Below are 20,641 nucleotides of genomic sequence, written 5' to 3'. Positions count from 1 at the left end.
GGACATATCACTCAAAGTGATTTCACTTGCTGGTTTGGTTAGGACTTCGCAGGCTGAGCACATTATTGTCTGAAAGTAAGACGATCCGTCCGCGTTTCGGAAGGCACGTTAAGCCGTTGGTTACAGTTACCACTAACTGATGTAAGTACGTAGTCCTCACTTGAGTCATGTCAGGGGCCTTTACTACACGTGTAGTCAGTCAGACTCATGATTAATCGTTACTACAACATAACATAGCATCATGCCTGTATCCCGAAGGGGTAGGCAGAAGTGTGTAGTACATTATACACAGCTCAGCTGCACTACGTAGTTTTAGGCGGATGAGACGTTCGTTATGTAAAATTGACGATTCTAAGTGTTACTATGTTACCTATTGAATAAAGATATTTTTGAATTTGAATTTGAATTTAAGTCCCATGTAATATGGAGTAACGATGCAAGTATCAAAATCCTAGAAACTTAAAAAAAAATACTTTGACTCGTGAGGGATTTGAACCCCCGCCCTCCGATGAACAGAAAAGTTTATATCGGCGCTCTAACCTACTGAGCTAACGAGTCTCACGCTGTAAATGACAAAAAAATGTATTAAGTACGTACAGTAATTTTGATAAAATGACGTTACACACAGCAATCAGTAGATACAAATTGATAACAAGTGGTAAGGATAGATAGTAGTGAATTAATCATAAATGATAATACCTATTGTCATTGAATTAGGAATAATACTACGTATAGGATAACCTCTCCGCTCCCCACCAGCGGCTGAGCTAGGTTTACCTCACCCCCCTCGGTCTTACTTTAGTCTTCAATCGTATGAGCGTCAGACCTCACACACGCAGATGCAATCTGTTAGATACAAATCGATACAAATGATAAATAGAGTGTGAATCATCAGTGTTAATGCCTATCTTAGTTGCTCATATATGCAGATAATTACATCAAGGTAATCCAAAGACCTCCACCAACCCGCAGTGGAGCAGCGTGGTGGAGTATGCTCCATACCCCTCCGGTTGATTTGAGGGGAGGCCTGTGCCCAGCAGTGGGACGTATATAGGCAGTTTATGTAATCCAAAGACATATATATACAAGGCACCAGCTCGTCTCCTTCTATCGTGTGGGTTGTGACATAACGAACCTCATTAACCCTGGTGTCAGGGTTATTACTGAGCCGCCAAAGGCCCCTGATATGGCTTATGTAACGACTACATACTTACACAGTTGGCTCGACCATTATAGGCGGGGTTACGACTTACCACCTATCACGTTGGTCTAACAGAAAGCTCGGCGAGGTGTGGGTACATAGTTCATCTTGCAATGGGTGTACTTCTGACTACCCCAATTGGGATATAGTCGTGAGCGTGAACGTTATGTTATTGTACGCGTACTACAAGTGCAATTTTAAACACATCTGATGCGTCATGCGCTTGTTTCACATCTAATCATCGTCTGAGTGGGCGTAGGTATGTTTGACGTCATTTTGCATCAACGGAATCCAATTTTTGACCGCTTCATCAGAAGACTCGTTAGCTCAGTAGGTAAGAGCGCCGATATAAATTTGAATTTGATCATCGGAGGGCGGGGGTTCAAATCCCTCACGAGTCAATCCTTCTCTTTTTGGATGGAACTAAATAGTTATGTCATTTGTGGCTGCAAGTTGTCTTCGATTACTTGTGGCTCTGCCCACCCCATTAGGGATTACGGGCGTGAGTTTATGTATAGGTTTAAAGATTATTTATTCTCACTTAAGACAATACAAAGTCACTTATTACATGAGAAAAAGGATAAACTAGGTTAAAACTAAAATTAATTTCATCGTTCACATAAGTCGTAGTAGACCAAAAATAAATGCCATTTCACTCACTGTCACTTTTTATGTATGTTTGTAGTTATGTTATAATTTTTTGTAGTAAGACTACTAACGCTAAAAAGAAACAAGGAAAGAAAAGGTACTAAATACGAGTAATTATGTATGAATCACTCGCATGACGAATCGAGTGAGACCACTGGTTTGTCATTCGCTGTGGAAGTAGGCGTGTGCTTGACGTCATCCTGCATCAAGGGTAATGCAATTTTTAGCTCTGTATACACAAGACTCGTTAGCTCAGTAGGTTAGAGCACCGATATTAACTTTGCTTTGGTCATCGGGGGGCGGGGGTTCAAATCCCTCACGAGTCAGACATTTTTTTCGTTATTTTTTCTTTTGGTAACTATGTAGGTATATCAAATTGATTATTTAAAGTATCTTTGTGTGGTGTTAATTTAATAGAGTAAAAATATCGTCAGATAAATCCGTGAATCCGGTTTCGATTCCCGACGGGGACATTGTCGAAACGACTTTGTGAGACTGTCCTTTGTTTGGTAAGGACTTTGCTGGTTTGAATCACCTGGTTGTACGAACAAGTAAGATGATTCCGTGGGTCGGAGGGCACGTTAAGCCGCTATCACGGCTATTAGCCGTAAAAACACCTCCATCAATTCTTAGTGGAGTAGCGTGGTGGACTATTTTCTATGTCCCCTCCAGTTGATTGAGGGGAGGCTTATCTCCAGCAGTGGGACCTATAAAGGCTGGTGACCGGAGTCATGTGTTGTGACGACTGTCAAAAAATAAATTTAAAAACTTAAACCAGACTACGATGTGTCAGGATCGAAGCAAATGGAATTCTACAGTCTCTGCTTACCCCGGTGGGGAATAGGCGTGAGTTTATGTAGGTATGTAAAACCAGCATTCGCAAAAATCGTGCTCAAAAACATTTTTTTCTCATCCTTAGTTTTAATAGTACAATGCGGCTAAACGTGGACCGCTTTATTGGAGAACGTATCGCAATGACATTACGGCTAATCGTTGAACCGCCGCATTACAAAACGGCCCTGTTTTTGAAAACAGCTAGCTGTAATGTAATAAGCGGATTATACAATCCGACTGCGATCACTATGGTACCATGTATTGTCGTATTAACTTTTTTGACAAATTGAATTGTAAGTCTCACTAAATGGCAAATATGTTAGTGCAACAGAGCCCTAAAGTGGGTACATTATATTGCTCATGACTGTACATACATACATGCATACATAGCGGTCAAACACATAACCCTCCTTTTTTAATCTCCGTAGTCGGTTAAAAATAATAATCAACTGAGGGTAGTTACATCCACAACACATTTATAATAGCGATCGTTCGCTTCGTCTCGTTGGTCATCTCATGACTACAGTCACTCCAATGTGTAATGTGTAACGTGTGTGCATCTTTATAAGTAATTATTACATACATACATTATGATTATACCTATTTGCTATCGGGGTAGGCAGAGACCACGGAATTCCACTTATTACGATCCTGTTACACCATTTTCTTCCACTCTCTTCTTCACGCTTGTCAGGACGGGTGTTCCATAGGTCTTCTCTTCTCTTCATAGAGACACGACCAATACACCGCCATTTCCGTGTGCGCATAACATCTACGCTGTTCCACTCACTAGTCATATCTTTTTCTTATTGCCCACAGCATCTTCTTGTGACGATGAAGAAGAAAAAGAAGAGGTGATACAGAAATGTCGAGACAGCCGTTGTCTGATAGGCCGCGTGGCGCGACCAGCGGGGTACAAACCCGGCAGAGGCGGAGGCCTATCCCTGATCGTCAAGAAAAACATTAAGAACGAAGATGTAAGTATGATAAACATTTGTATTTATAACCTTTTACTTGGGGTAGCCCTAAAAAAGAACAGTGTACTTTTATAACTGGGGCATATGCTTTAAATGGGGCATTGTTGGGGCATGTGCTCCTTTTGATTATTATTAATTATTTGTACATATTTACTGTTAAAAAATATTGGCACAAATATTTTTAATGAAAGGTGTATAAAATATTTAAACGTGAACATTTTGCAATACAAAAAAACTATCCACCACAAGATTCGCCAAAGTACAAAACTTATCTGCATTTGCTGTAACCCCGGCTCATTTACGGCTCAAATATATCCATCAAATTGGCAGCGTTCCCTCGCTGTATGGCAAGGGAGATACACTGAACCAGTAAAGACCCATAGCGAGAACCATGCCCCTTTTCTCTCAAACGTCTACCTTGGTCCCTAACAACATATTTATTTATTACACCATAAACATATTTTTTGCATATTATTTATTATTTTTTGAGAAACATCCTTAAATCTGTCGTATATTGTTGAACTGTCGAAATAACTGTTATAAATGCCTTTTGTAGTAAAATATATATGAAACCAATCAAACTCTTATAAATGGGGTATACCCTACTACTAGGGGCATATTATACTGTTTGCAAGGGGTATGTGCCCCAGTATGAAAGATATACGGTCAATAAAGGCAAGTGCCTTGGTTGGCAGAAACCACGCGTGATCCGCCCACGGTTGTACAAGGTTGCAGAGTGATGGTGGCAACCACATGAGTCATGGTGAGTGAATGTTCATTAAAATTTTTGTACTTATTTAATTATATTTTGTTTTGTTTACGTAAACTTTAGGTCAAACTCCCTTTTTGGCAGATAAAGTCTTTTAACATTAGGTAATTGTATTGTGACAGGTTTTCAGTTAAACGGTGAATAAACATTTTAATTAAATCTAAATAAACTTACCAACAGCGAGCGACGACCCCATGGACATAATTGGGGAGTTAATTTATCTTTGACATACTTGTTAAAGATAATTTATGATATTCTCATGACTAAATAAAGATAGGTCTAAAACTGTTAAAAAAGATTTATTTTTCTATTTAAATTATTTTCGAATTTTGATCAAGAAAAATGCATTAATATATGTGCGACATTTTATCACGTTTCTGTGACGTCACAGTGTGCTTTTTCATACAAATTCCATAGTAATTTCGTGTTTAATGTTTAGTAATAAGTAACGGAAGAAAGAGGGAGAGTTTGGGGGGGGGGGGGGGTGAGGGGGCAAGGGGGCGAGTAAGAGATGGGGAGGCCTTTGCCCAGCAGTGGGGTATTAATTAGGCTACAGGAAAAATAAGTAACTGGTTTGACTAGTTGGAAACTAGTCTATTCTAGTGCATAACTTTTATCCACAATCTTTATACCACTGTACGTTTCTACTTTTTTTTTTGAGTTTCCCCCGAGGTTTAAGTCCACCCTCGAGAGGAGTATATTCTCTACTAATGTTACTCTCTGCACCTTATCTTCTTACATATATACATACATAAATGAACTCACGCCTATTTCCCACCGGGGTAAGCAGAGACCTCTTCTTATTGGGAAATAAATATTTTTTATTCTTATTTTAACACGTTAATTATTCTTAGGTTATGGCAGGTATACTTAGGTTATTGAGGAGTTACAACTTCAGGTAGTATTGGAAATAAAATGTAAAATCGGAATGTATAGCAACGTCAAATTCAGTGAGATGTGAAAGCACAAGTGAAAGGGGTTGCGGGCGGAGGTACAATGTCAAATAAGCGCCTACTAAATAAAATAAGCAATCCGTCTCCATCCTGTCGGGGTTAATAAATATGTACAGGCGTCGATCCCCAATATACTTGTTTATTCAATCTGCGCTCTACTTGTACGCTTTACAGTTCTGACATTTAATTATAATTGCTTGACACACGATGCCAATCTATCGGGTGGTACATATGTCGTGGCGAGATCTTAGAATTGATAATTTTATAATCTTCTTCTTTGCGAGTCGATGGCGATCGATACTAAATTTTTGCTGGCCACGCTTACGGCATTGTCAGTGGCTTCGTAAAGGTCTTTAATAGTGCAGTGTTAGGGCACTTAGGACAGCACAAAAGGTGAGCCATAGTTTGTGGTGATACTCCACACTCGCAATCATCGCAACCATCAACCAGATATCCCCACCTGCAGAGATTATCCTTGCAGCGGCCAACCTGTGTCCGGAGCCTATTTAAAGACTTCCATGTGGGCCACGCTAGATTGCTTCCAGGCGGGAGACTTTCCGATGGTGCGATAAAAGGGGTGGGAAAACACTTCCGCCGCCAAAGATTTAAACGGGCTTGGCTAGGTTCGGAATCCAATGGAGCCACCTCTTATAATGTGCTCGATCATTTCATGAAGCGGTCATATTTCATCATTAGCCACATCATGATGTAGTTTGTCCAGATTAATGAACACAAAACGTTTAACGATATGAGCAACTAAATGCATGATTACTTCATGATATGGCCAAATGTTGGCAATCATATCGTAATATTAGTAACATTAGCCACCGATAGTGGCGCTGGTGTCGATTATATTTAAAACTAGATTGATATTTTAATCGAAGAATCAATGTAATTGTACAATTTTCAATATCGATAGTTTTGATTAGGTACACAATTTTGAAACTAAGATTTAACGACTATTCGCATTTTTATTACACCACACAGCATGAACACCGCCTAGATTAATGATATGGCGAAACATTTATTGAAATATCATAAAACGACGTTTAAACGATATGGTCAACTTCTTCTTCTTCTATCGTGTGGATTATGAGGTGAATTACCAACCCCATCAACCCTGGTGTCAGGGTTATTACTCTTATTACTGAGCCGCCATAGGCCCCTGACATGACTCATGTAACGACTACGTACTTACATCAGTAAGTAAAAACCGGGACCAATGGCTTAACGTGCCTTCCCAAGCACGGATCTTTTTACTTTTTGGACAATCAGGTGATCAGCTTTTAATGTCCTAACCAAACTAGGGATCACAAAGTGATTTTTGTGATTTGTCCCCACGGGGATTCGAATCCGGGACCTCCGGATCGTGAGCACAACGCTCAACCACTGGACCACGGAGGCCGTTGATGGTCAACTGAAGTTGGCTATTTCATGAAATACGACCATTTCATGGAATTTTCGAACACATCATGAAATGATCAAGTCATCTGGCCACCTCGTTTTACACAAACACTACACATTATCAACACTACACATTATCGTACACGCGCACACTGTGTGTGTGATGTCTGATGTACGATTGAAGACTAAAGTAAGACCGAGCGGGGGTGAGGTAAATCTATCTCAGCCGCTCGTGGGGAGCGGAGAGTTGCCGTTCTACACGTAGTATTAATATTATTCTACGCTGGGACTACGACAAGGTTAATGACCCCAAGCGCCGCAAATTCAACAGTCTGTCCGCATACAAGCCGATGTGGCCATGTTTACGGTGCCGAGCAAACAACCGGTACGAACTAGTTTGGTCTAGTTCGATATCTTGTTAAATAATGTATTGGCTGATATACTGGGGTGTAGCTTAAAACAATGCAGTGGGTAAGGTATACTCTCATTAGGCCATTTGACAACTTAGTCAAACGAGATACTTTTTACGAAACGTCAAAATGAAAATTTTCTATAAATTTTGTCGTGTGGCGTCATCAATAAAAGCGAATCAAATAAATCAAATCGATTAAATGGAAAAGGGAAACGAGATTGACTTGTGATCATCTTAGACTAGCTGCTATTACTAGGTTAGAATTTGATTTGAGTATCAATGACGTGTATAGTTTTAACTTTTCTTTTTTTTGCAACCTATGGCTTCGAATTGGGTAGTTTCCTAAGTTATAATTATAGACTTTCCCCACTGTTAATTTCACTACTCTGCGTACAGTTTGTAAGACAATTAGGGTCCCTAGCGACGCGGTACTTCACAAGGATCCATCCATATGGAAGACCTGGATTTAAGCTGACCAAACATTAGGGCAGTGCTATGTAGGGTTGTGCCACACCCCGGACACTTCATACTTAACCTCATTTCACACAGACACTACACATTGACATTATCTACACGTGCAACTGTGTGTGGCGTCTGAGGGCTGCTACTACTAAAATTAACTAAAATTATGTAGATACTCGTATGTATTATTCCTTATTCTAAGGTTGTGTCTTTATTTTATAAATATTCTGTTGAATAGTGCAAAGTTTACCGCTGCTAAGGTGCACTTTTGTGATTCGGGGGAGTAGTGAATGCTATCTGACGCAAATTATAAATAAAACATAACGTAACATAGCATCACGCCTGTGTCCCCGGAAGGGGTAGGCAGTGGTGCTCACCCCTTGCCATTAACCGGGTACACATCGCCGCTGATGTCGCTAACTGACGTATCTGAAAAATTTGGCGAATCTCATTTCGACTTTTTGCTATTGGCACAACTTATTTTAGCAAAATATTGCAGATACGTCAGTTTGCAAAATCAGCTACGATATGTTGGAAACCGTGTGTGTGTGTGTGTGTTATTTATGATCGAATTAAGTGTTGTAGAGCCCGACCCGGGATTCGAACACGTGACACTACGATGAAAGCCACTCGTTGTCCGAACAGGGTTGTCACGGATTTAAATAAAAGTTCATGTTAAAAGAAAAACTGTGTAAATTTTTTCCACATCGGTAACCGATAAAAAAATGTTCGTACGTGGGTGTTATGTCCTAGCTATTTCGTTCATCAGTCGTTCGATACCATTTATTGTGTTTTATAGAACCAAATTTTTTCGGACGTTTGCACTGAAAGTGTTGTCGTATTTTCGGCTTTAATCCATTCTGTTTCAGGTCGTGAGTAATATTTTTTTCATCATCACTAATTTAAGAGCCATGCTTTTGTCGGTTTTAGGCTACGAATAAATAAGTTTTAGGCGCATTAGGGCTAATTCTCATTATGGCAACCGGCTCGCAAAAGGACTATTTCTCATTATGGCAACTTCTCATTTTGGCTACTTCTGATTAGGGCTACTTCTCACTTGGGCTACTTCTCGGTGTAGCGTTCTCCATGCTAGGAAAAGCAGAGCAGTGGTTTCCCTCTTGCATTCTGATGACGTCCAGTAGGGCTACCATGCACAACGTGATAAAAAATTGTCACGGTCATTTTATCGATTCGGACCATATTTATTATGTCGTTTTGCCGATAGGTGCTAATCATCATCATCATCACCAGCCCATTAACGACCCCACTGCTGAGGCACAGGCCTTCCCTCAGTGCGGATTGGTGGTTATTAACGACTGCTAATGCAGCCGGGACCAACGGCTTAACGTGCCTTCCGAAGCACGGAGGAGCTCGAGATGAAAACTTGTTTTTTGTGGTCACCCATCCTATGACCGGCCATTGCAAAAGTTGCTTAACTTCAACAATCGCAGACCGAGCGCGTTAGCCGCTGCGCCACCGAGCTGCTCAGGGCTAATATTTGAACTCAAATAAGTCATGTCGCTCTGTCAAAATACGAACAAAATCACGTGATACACATGTTAGGGAAAAAAATAAACTTTTCGATTTCGATAAAGTTTATTGAATCGATCGATAATTTTATCACGTTGCGTATGTTACCCCTACAGAGTAGTCTATTTCAACGCCGTACTAGGAATCCTGTCCTCCGCCTCTGAATTGTAGTGACAGTTACTACTGCCCTCTGTCAGGTTCCAGATTAGTCTCTGTGATTCGCCTCTTCTGTCCTATTATCCCGTTCCGTTTATTTTTCATAAGGACACAAAAAAAAATGTTATATTTTTTATTTTATTTTATTTTATTAGGCACACCAACAGTTACTACAATAATTCATGTATAAATTACGTTTCAAAAGACTTAAAACTAATTGCGTAACTAATTACAGGTGAGCACCGCATGCAATAAAAAAAAATATAACAAAAACAAACGATGTTTGTCACTCCTCAAACATTAAAAAAAATAAAAAATAATGAAACACCCCACAAAACCAATTCCTCGGTTTGTCTGTGGGAGTGGAGTTCGCTTAAAAATATGTATTAAATTACAGTTTCTTAATATCAATAAGTAAGTGTGCTTACGGCCTCCGTGGTCCAGTGGTTGAGTGTTGTGCTCACGATCCGGAGGTCCCGGGTTCGAATTCCGGTGGGGACAAATCACAAAAATCACTTTGTGATCCCTAGTTTGGTTAGGAAATTACAGGCTGATCACCCGATTGTCCGAAAGTAAGATGATCCGTGCTTCGGAAGGCACGTTAAGCCGTTGGTCCCGATGCGATGCTGAAGAGTCATGTCAGGGGCCTATGGAGGGTTGATGGGGTTGGTAATCCACCTCACAACCTACACGATAGAAGAAGTAGATGTGCTTGTGCCTTTTTGGCGGCTGAAGTTACCCAGGCTTAACCCAACCACATAACATTTTATCAACCAAGCTCGTGATATCTTCAAATATCGCCCTAAGCCCCAAAGATTAGGATCGAGACGAGAGAGCAATATTATTTTACAGCGTCCATAAATGGCTGGGAAAAATGATATTGTCGTGCCCAAAGGGGCTAATCGTGGTACAATAGTTAACTAGTGGCTATAAACACGTTTCAAATCGACTCGAAAGGATTACAGCGCACCCTGGACACTCCATAGAGAAATCTCATTCTTAACACGTTTTTTTACTTTTGATGGTTTTACTTTTGATGTTTGTCGCATACACCCTGAGCGGTGGGCACTGATCGTCACGCATTGGGTGCCTCATGACGGGTACAGGCGTCGTGGTAGACCTCGAAAGAGATGATGTGACGACTTGGACGCTTGCCTGAGGGACTGGCCGAGTACGCACAGGGCCGCGAAAAATAGAAAGAGGAAGAGGAGGCTTTTGTCCAGCAGTGGGATCTTGTAGGCTAGATTAGATTAGGTTTTGCTCTTGGCCCCAGACTTGCCCGAAGGCATTGACGAGGCCCGGTGGGGACATATCACGAAAATCACTAGTTTGGTTAGGACATTACAGTCTGATCACCTGATTGTCCAAAAGTAAGATGATCCGTGCTTCTGAAGGCACATTAAGCCGTTGGTCTCGGTTACTACTTACTGATACTAGTTAGTAGTCGTTACATGAGCCATGTCAGGGGCCTTTGGCAGCTCAATAGTAACCCTGACACCAGGGTTGATGGGGTTGGTAATCCACCTCACAACCCACACGATAGAAGAAGAAGAGAGAAGAGCTCGCCCAGAAGGTGCCTGTTCACTCTGGCTTTGCAAGCACCGGGGTTATATATTCATTCGGAGGAGTTTACTGTGTAACTGAAAATTAGGTATCGACCCCTCACGTGCAATGCTATATTTTCGATAAACACATTGCAATTTATGTACATAGACACACTATGGCAAGGAAAAAACAATCTGAAAAGTCTCTTGTCGGGTTTTTCCGTTTTCCCTAGTGCCCCACATATGGGACATGCACGTACGTGTTTCAAATTTATTGCCTCATAGGTGGTTCATGCACAGTGAACGTGTTAACGGGTGTCCCGCCTTTCCGCGTAAGTTCGAGCGAGATAGACAGCTGGTGTGTGTGCTTAAACATTAGTGCAGTGGTTCCTAACCTGGGCGTAATTATCCCCTCAGGGGTAAAACGGAGATTCTAGGACGGTAACATGGGATGGCACGAAATAGTATCATAACTCTTGTTACATTAAAAACAAAAGCCAGAAACCGTCTGAATGTTGAGCATGACATGTGATGAGCGTTGAGTGAAACCGAACCTAATATTGTCAAACTGGCGAATGCAAAGCAATTTCAACCTTCACACTAGTTAACTCCGAGATTTATATATTACTTTACTAGTTACCTAAACGTGCATTTTTTACTTAAGTACACAATAAACATATATTCGTTCGAATATGTGTCATCATCATCATCACCAGCCCATTAACGTCCCCACTGCTGGGGCACGAGCCTTCCCTATGGATGGATAGGGAGATACGAGAAACGCGCTCGGACTGCGATTGTTGAAGTTAAGCAACTTTTGCAAAGGCCGGTCATAGAATGAAGTTTTCATATCGAGCTCCTTCGTGCTTCGGAAGGCACGTTAAGCCGTTGGTCCCGGCTGCATTAGCAGTCGTTAATAACCACTAATCCGCACTGGGCCCGCGTGGTGGTTTAAGGCCCGATCTCCCTATCCATCCATAGGGAAGGCCCGTGTCCCAGCAGTGGGGACGTTAATGGGCTGGTGATGATGATGATGACTTCATGGGCGCATGCGGCTCCTGTTGCGCGTCTGGGTTCGCGTTCTCCTTTGCCGTTCTACGCGCTGTACTATTCTTTATTCTATGACGGTAGCTAACTAATGAGTATCGGCACGTGCCGATTCTACACATCTTGGGAGTTACAGTAAAGATCAGGTTTCACGACGGGTTTTCCGAAGTAATAAGGGATTCGTTTAGGTTTAATCAGTGCCGGATTGTCCTTTACACTAACGAGACACGTGCTTAGAGACGCGAGATTAACAAGGAGCGTGTGTGGCAGTATTTATAGGAATCAAAAAGTAAGGTATATTATATCTATGGAAAATTACAATCATCCTTCAAAGTTTTCGTTACGATGTAACTGACTACAAGTACAGTCATGAGTAATATCATGTACTTTAAAACCCTGTCACACTATCATATTTGACATTTAATGTGACATACGGTTTAGTTTGTCAAAAAATGTAATGTGACATGGTATCAAAGTGTGTACATATTAGTATTCGTGACCGTACGTACAGGCAGTACAAGTACCTACGGGTGTTAGTGACACCGTAACGAATACTGAGAGGGATGATTCAGACGATGATTCTGAGTTGATATCAAGTGAAATTTTCTATCGGAAAATTCATGAAAATTTTAATCATTAGTGAAAATCATGGTCTGAACTATCCCCCTAAGTTTTCGTTACGATGTCACTAACACCCTGTATACAATGAGCAGTCCCGAGTCATATTTACTTAAGTAAGTATTTATTTATTTAACAGTTTATTGTACACAGAACAGGATATAAAACAATAAGACTAACACAAGACAGACAAACGGACAAATGTAGCTGTTAAATGAGCCATGTTAGGGGCCTATGGCGGCTCAATAGTAACCCTGACACCAGGGTTGATGATTAATCATCCACCTCACAACCCGCACGACAGTAAAATAGAATATGTTTCAAAAGAAAAATACTTTTTGGGTGCGAAAATAGCATAGTGCATGGGCGGAAGGCAAGAGGGACACCACTGCCCTGTTTTTCCATAAAAAAGTAGCATTGAGAATGCTACACCGACAAGAGCATAGCTCTTAAATTAGTGATGATAACATAGAACGCATTAATCTTCGCATTAATCCTTAAATAGACTTCACATACTAAGTCACCTTCCTAGCATTATCCCGTTTTTCACAGGTCCGCTTGCCTACTAGATTTGACAGGGCCGGTTTTTACAGAAGCAACTGCCTGTCTGACTTTCCAACCCGCGAAGGGAAAACCAGTCCAATACAGGTGTGAAAGTGCATTTCTCGGGAATGTGGGTTTCCTCACAATATGTTTCTCTTCACCGCTGAGCACGTGATAATTATTTATGATCCAAACATGAATTCGAAAACAAATTCGACAATTATTGGTTCAAAGTTCAAAGTGAGAGGCAAGCGTTCTACCAACAGGGGTACCACGGCTCACATACTACGCAAGACCCGTTAAAGAATACTACTTGAAATCAGAAATCATTTATTCGCTTACGATAGGTAGGTACCTCTGTACCTACCTGTCACACAACACATATCCTCCTATCACAATATGGTATAAAGCAGTGTTACAGCATCTCTATCCTGCTAATTATTATTAGCATGCAAATGTCGAAACTTCAAAAATTCTCCAATACTATAAAAACCATTAGTAATAAGCCATTCGCGTAATTTAAAAGTCACAACTTTAGTGCGTCCGTTTTTAAATTTATCAGGTATCTTATTGTATACTTTTATGCACATGTTATGAGGACTTTCTAAACAAAGTGTAGTTTTTGGACAGTAGTCCTTTGCTAGATCCTGTGGTAGCCGTCTCCTTCTAGGATTAATATCAGCTGCTGTCTTAAACAAATGTCCATGCTTTTTAACAAATTTAAATACTTCTAGTATGTACATACAAGGGACTGTCAAAATTCGTAAGTTTACAAACAGCGGACGACACGAAATATAAGGTGCTTTGTTACAGATGGCTCTAATACACTGTTTTTGAGCTACAAGTGCTCTCTTGTTATCTTTGAAAACCTTAAAGAAAACTTCAACTATTTTAGGAGTACCATTTGAAACGGTGACAGTTGTAACAACGTCTTTACGAGTGGACTACTGTTTTACGACAGGCCGTAGCTCTTATACGACAATGTGTCGGACTCGTACTTGTTTTAGATTTAGTGTCGAGAAAGTAGAAAAATACCACGTATCCTAGCTTCGAAGCGCGGCACCTAATTCGCTCCTATGATATACTGGGAGCGATATAAACTATAGAACGCTTTCTATTATTTCAAATATATTTTTTCTTCTTCACGCTTGACTCACAAAAAAACCCACATTCCCGAGAAATGCATTTTCGGAGGTATGTGACTTAACCTGTATTGGGCTGGATTCCCCTTCGCGGGTTGGAAGGTCAGACAGGCAGTCGCTTCTGTAAAAAATCGGTCCTATCAAATCTTCAGGTTAGGTAGGCGGGCCCGTGCTGGGATTCTGGGATACCTCACACTTGTGTAAGTACTAAACCTCATAATATAACTTACCAACTTGTACACCATCATAGTGTGCAAATAAAGAAAGAATATTGAAGAATACTTAACAAACCGGTCGTGTAATAGGTTCAAAATAAATTATGAAATTCTGATAAAGACAAATCTAAAACTAACGAAAACCATTTCTGTTTAACTTATTTTATTTATTTTTATCAAGAATCTCTCTCTCTTGGGTCGGTCCCTCATATCTGAGGATCGTGGTCAGCATCAGGGTTGCGAGGACCCTTCATGCTGACTCTCTTGGGAAAATAGAAGCAGTGGTTTCCCGTTGCCTTCTGCCCCAGACATTTTTGAAGTTATTTAAACTGCAAGGCCGCTGTTGCCTCTACGGTCGGTTGCCCGACCGGTGGTATGGTTATACCGCCATTGCTCGGTCGCCAGAGCCTCGTCCGTTATCTAGCAGGGAGCACCGCGGCGTCCAGTGGACACCGCCGCCAGCGACTCATAATGAAGCACCGACGCGCGCAGGTGAGGTTGGCAGTTGGGCCGGATATAGGTGTTCTTTCTGTTCTCCCCTTACTCCACTTATCAAGAATAACGTAACAATAAGTCTGACATTTTATGACGATTGTTTATGACGTCACAGTGTGCTTTTTCGTACAAGTTCCATAGTAATTTCGTGTTTTGACGTTTAGTAAAAAGTAACTGATTTGACTAGTTGGAAACTAGCCTAATAGTGTCTGTACAAATACAATGTCTTTTAGTCTGTGTGTCTCTGCAGCGTAGTCCAGGACATTGAAAGTAGAGCAGGCGATAACGGGTCCGCCGGGTGCTCTTAGCTTGGCGCCGAGGAGGTAGGAAAAATGGACTTGGACTTAGCTTATGAGTCTTCGATCATAATTACGCAGGGTGTTAGTGACAGCGTAATGAATACTGAGGGGAATGGTTCAGACCATGATTCTGAGTTGATATCAAGTGGAGTTTTCCGTCGCAAAATTCATGACTTATATTTGTTTTTTTTTTTTAATTTTTTTTTCTACTCTTTTGAGATGGAAATAATTTGATACTAACGCAGAATAATAAGCTTAATCATCCCCGTTAGTGTTCGTTAGGATGTCACTTACACCTCGTACAGGCACGTACAGGTAGCCATACACAAGTACGTGTAGGTGTTAGTGACACCGTAACGCATACTGAGGGGGATGATTCAGACCATAACTCTGAGTTAATATCAAGTAGAATTTCCTGTCGGAAAATTCATGAACATTTTAGGGTTTTTTTTATTTTCATGTTTGCGACATACTTTTGCGACGGAAAATTCCACTTGATATCAACTCGTAATCATGGTCTGAATCATCCCTCAAAGTTTACGTTACGATGTCACTAACATCATGTACCTACATTCAATATTCAATATTCTTTATTTGCATATTGAATATTGAATAATATTGAATATTGAATTCCTCTGCGTATTCCCGCGATCTTCAAGGTCATTGGTCTACCTTGTGGCTCACCCCGGACACTTCATACAAACAACCTCATTTTACACAGACACTACACATTGACGTTATCTTACACACGGATCTGTTTGTGTAACGTCCGACGTCATACTATTCAAGTCTAAACTGTGTTTGAGGGGAGGTGAGGTAAATCTATCTCAGACGCTGGTGGGGAGCGGAGAGTTGCCTTTCTATAAGTAGGTTATTCCTTATTCTATGCTTGTGGCCTACCTACGCTGCGGCGGCGGAGGGATGACGGCAGTTGACCGTCTTTTTAAAATCCGATTCCATTCAATTCAATTCTTTATTCATAATGAATATTACACGTCAACAAATATCATTTTTTCATTTTTGTTTCCTTACCACAAATACTTACTCCTTTTTTTCCTACATCTTTGTAACAAACTTAACACTGGCCTGCGATAGTTTAGAACTATCCGAGCCACATTTTTCCACATAAGACCCTCTGGGGACCCCTGAAGAACGGAGGGATAGCTATCCGTTGATCCCTCTGTGAGGGGCGAAGACTATTTGCTGTTATTATGATATCGCGAATTACCTTTCAATAACTGCGGTCATAAATACAGTTAAAAACCATGTTGCATTAAAAAGGGGCCGACAAAGTTTGTTAGTTTTATTTTTTTTTATTAGATCTATTTAGTAACAACTAATTAAGCCTATGTTTGAAAGTAAAATAAATAACAAACACATCATCATTAATATAATTGTGCCACACGTTAAATTCATCCATATTTTTTTTTATTCCTAAAAGTAATAATTTTAGCACCAAGAAATAATTTTAAATTGTTTTTGGGTTAAGGTAGTATGGGTAAGGTATGTATGGGTCTTTTGTGGTAATGGACGTGGGTTGTGAGGTGGATTACCAACTTCAGCAACCCTGGTGTCAACGTTATTATTGAGCCGACATGGCTCACGTAACGACTACATACTTACATCAGTAAGTAGTAACCGGGACCAATTGCTTAACGTGTCTTCAGAAGTGGTTTTCCCTTTGCGGGGTGGAAGGTCGAGAAAGTAGAAAAATACCACGTAAGTATGTTAGCTCCGAATCGCGGCGCCTAATTCGCTTCTATGCTATACAGGGAGCGATACAAACCATAGAACGCTTTTTATTATTTTAAATATATTTTTTCTACTTTACGCTTGACTCACAAAAAAACCCACATTCCCGAGATATGCATTTTCGGAGGTATGTATCCTACCCTATATTGGGCCGGTTTCCCGTTCGTGGGTTGGAAGGTCAGACCGGCAGTCGCTTCTGTAAAAGTACCGGACCTGATAATACTAGGGAGATGATGTTAGGAAATAGTTGTTACCCATGAGCCGTGCCAGAGGCCTTTGGCAGCTTCACAGTAATCCTGACACCAGGGTTGATGAGGTCTGTCACAGATCTCAACTCATACGAGAGACATATACCACTATTTATTATTTAAGGTAATATTTTTCGTGATAATAATATTTCTTCGTTTCAGAGCAACCAAGCGAAGCAAGTTACAAGCAGCAGTAGCAAAAAGAGTCGCGGCGACAGACGACTGTTTAGAAAAACTTCATTTTAATAAGACCATCTCCCTCATATCGCCACTTCATTCTTCATTATAATATCTTAGAAGACCAGGGGGGTTAAAATGGCCTCATCGAAGCAATTCATCTAAGAAAGCAATTTTGCTATTTGACATTTGTTTGCATTGTGCACTTACTTTAATATGCGCAAATGTGTGTGAATTGCTTCGATGTGGCCATTTTTACCCCCCTGGTGGTTTAAAAAGGCCGCATTGAAGCAATTCATTTAAAAAGGAATAAGTACTATTGCAATTTAACATTTGCGCGGTAGGTTGCAATGTTAACTGACAAAATAGCAGTAATGCTAAATAGGTAATTTTTATATTAAATCAGTACAACGCCATCTACATTGTTTTTAGGGAACGTAACCTGGAAAGTACCTTGTTATGTACTAAGTATTTGTTTAGTTAGAAATATATTTATAAAAGGAGAAATAAAGAAATATATTTATAGAAGAAATCGTAAAATGACAATCTTCTGGTGGATAAAAATAAATAGATTTCGAAATATAATGCTAACGAGTATATTTCACTTTATAAGTGTATTTCTAATATAACGTTAACATTTGTCATTAAATTATAAAGTGAAATTGTATAAAATAGATTAACTTTGTCACGTAAACAGAATTATTGAAACAATATTATAAAATATTACAAATAATAAATTGTTTTATTGGATATTTTAAGTAAATAAGGGAAAAGATTATGTAAGTATATAGGATCCTTGATAGGTAACATTTGTCTAGTTTCCAACTAGTCAAATCAGTTACTTTTCACTAAACACCAAAACACGAAATTACTGTGAAATTTGTATGAAAAAGCAACCTGTGACTTCGTAGAAAATCGTGAAGAAATGTCGCGCTAATTATTCCGTTTTTCTGGATTAAAATTCATAAATAAGTTATTAAATAGAAAAAAGGAAATGTTTTTCGTTAGGTTTAGATTTGTCTTTATTAAGAAATTAGAATTTCATAATTTATCTTGAACCTAGTACGGTTACGATAATACGTATGTATACACTTGGGTACCATGTCACATTAACTTTTTTGACAAATTGAACTGTAAGTCTCACTAAATGTCCAATATGTTGCGACAGAGTCCTAAAGTGGGTACATTATATTGCTTATGGCTGTATACGACACAATCATTTATCTGTCAGGCAGGATATAATACAGTCTGGTGCGAACTACATAAAGGACATAGATAGCGAAGTAGACAACTCTAAAATAGGGTATTTGACTGGGTCAAAGATAAATTATAAGATGCTAATTTAGAAATGGAAGCCAGTCTAAGATGATCAAAAATCAATCTCATTTTACTTTTCGACTTATTTTCGAATTTTATTTATGGATTAAGTAACAATAGGTACCACGTTTGACCGATTTGTTGATGACGTCTCAGGACAGTATTTTTCCATAATACAAAATTCAAAGAAAACTTTTGTTTTGACGTTTCGTAAAAAATATCTCTCCGGGCTCTCACCCGGCTTTACCCTTCAACTGAGCTACTATGGCTCCCGACCCGAATAATTTAACATAACACATAAACAGACTATATACGTCCCACTGCTGGGCACAGACCTCCCCTCAATCTACCGGAGGGGGTATGGAGCATACTCCACCACGCTGCTCCACTGCAGGTTGGTGGTGGTGATTTTACGGCTAATAGCCGGGACCAACGGCTTAACGTGCCCTCCGAAGCACGGAATAATCTTACTTTTTCGGACAATCAGGTGATTCAAGCCTGAAAAGTCCTTACCAAACAAAGAACAGTCTCACAAAGTGATTTCGACAATGTCCCCATCGGGAATCGAACCCGGACCTCCAGATCGTGATTCTAACGCTTTAACCACTAGACCACCGAGGCTGTTCCCGAATAATATACGTTTTATTAATTCAAATTCGTTCGCTGCCAGTTGTACTTTCCATTCCCCGTAAAGTATTCCCCTACTGAATTTCAAGCAAGACCATAGAATACTAAATAATACACGTTTGAACCGCAATTCTATTGTTCTACCCCCATACACGTTTCCACAATAAACAAGCATGGGACATAATGACATGAACATAATTATCGCATTACAACACATCTTGTTTGAGGCATCGAGATTGAATTCGAGAGAGGCATACTCATAGTTTAGGCAACTATTTGGTGTGCAACTGTACAATAATTGTCCTTTTTAGAATCTGTCCTTTTGAGAATCTGTCCTTTTGAGAATCTGTCCTTTTGTGAATCTGTCCTTTTGAGAATCTGTCCTTTTAAGAATCTGTCCTTTTCTGAATCTGTGTTTTTGAGAATCTGCCTTTTTGCGAATGTTCATCCGTCCCTTTCCTTTTTGGCGGATAAGAAAATGACAGGTATAACTTAAAATAAAATTTGATGGTGTCTATCGGGGCTATTATTTTAGGATATATACTTAATTACGACTCTAGTGCCTATACTAATTAAATATCATTGTTATACACATGCGCAAGGTAGTTGAAGGATTAAGGTAAGCTCACATTAGACCCTCGGCTAAATTACAATAGCTTTACAAAAGGTTAACCCAAGCTTATGATGTATTTAAGCTGTATCGTAAGAATGACTGACTGTTTAGTTGTTCAAGTATTAAATACACATACCAAAATAAAATAAATAAATAATTATTTATTTTTAGTTTGGTGCAATAAAGTGTATTTGTATTGTATTGTATTGTATAAAGGGAAACTAGGCTAGTTTCCAACTAGTCAAATCAGTTACTTTTTAAGTATATGAAAAAAGCACACAGTGGCGTCAGAGCAAAACGTGATAAGATGTTGAACTTATTGTTATGTTTTTCTTGATTAAAATTCATCATCATCATCAATTTAAGAGCAACGCTCTTGCCGGTGTAGCAAAAAAAATAAAATTAAAATGAATTAAAATTTATTATGTACTTAACTTTTTTATTTATATTATTTCTTTATTTTTATTATTATTATTATTATTTATTTTATGGATTAAAATTCATAAATAAGTTAAATAGAAAAAAGAAAATGTTTTTCGTTAGTTCTAGATTTGTCTTTAATTAGTAAACACGAACGCAAAGACGGATTTAAAGGTGACAAAAACGTTTTAATTTTTCTATTTAAGTAACTTATTTATGAATTTTAATCCATAAAATA

The 20,641-nt window shown here is 39.5% G+C and overlaps 1 protein-coding gene across 2 annotated transcripts in view; it reads left to right on the top strand.

The window, feature by feature from the left end:
- LOC126376742 (uncharacterized) overlaps positions 1-17,916 on the top strand; it is a 24,392-nt gene extending 6,476 nt beyond the window's left edge. For both annotated transcript variants that reach the window (XM_050024308.1, XM_050024307.1), the window contains exons 3-5: positions 3,503-3,660; positions 4,356-4,423; positions 17,412-17,916. In XM_050024308.1, the coding sequence (XP_049880265.1) occupies positions 3,503-3,660; positions 4,356-4,400 (203 nt within the window). In that variant the 3' untranslated portion in view covers positions 4,401-4,423; positions 17,412-17,916. The remainder of the gene's footprint in view (positions 1-3,502; positions 3,661-4,355; positions 4,424-17,411) is intronic.
- Positions 17,917-20,641: the final 2,725 nt, after the last annotated feature.

The sequence above is a fragment of the Pectinophora gossypiella genome, chromosome 21, assembly GCF_024362695.1.
Source record: "Pectinophora gossypiella chromosome 21, ilPecGoss1.1, whole genome shotgun sequence".
Classification (NCBI taxonomy): domain Eukaryota; kingdom Metazoa; phylum Arthropoda; class Insecta; order Lepidoptera; family Gelechiidae; genus Pectinophora; species Pectinophora gossypiella.
Note: the sequence above shows the minus strand (reverse complement) of the source record. Positions and strands in the feature narration are given on the sequence as shown.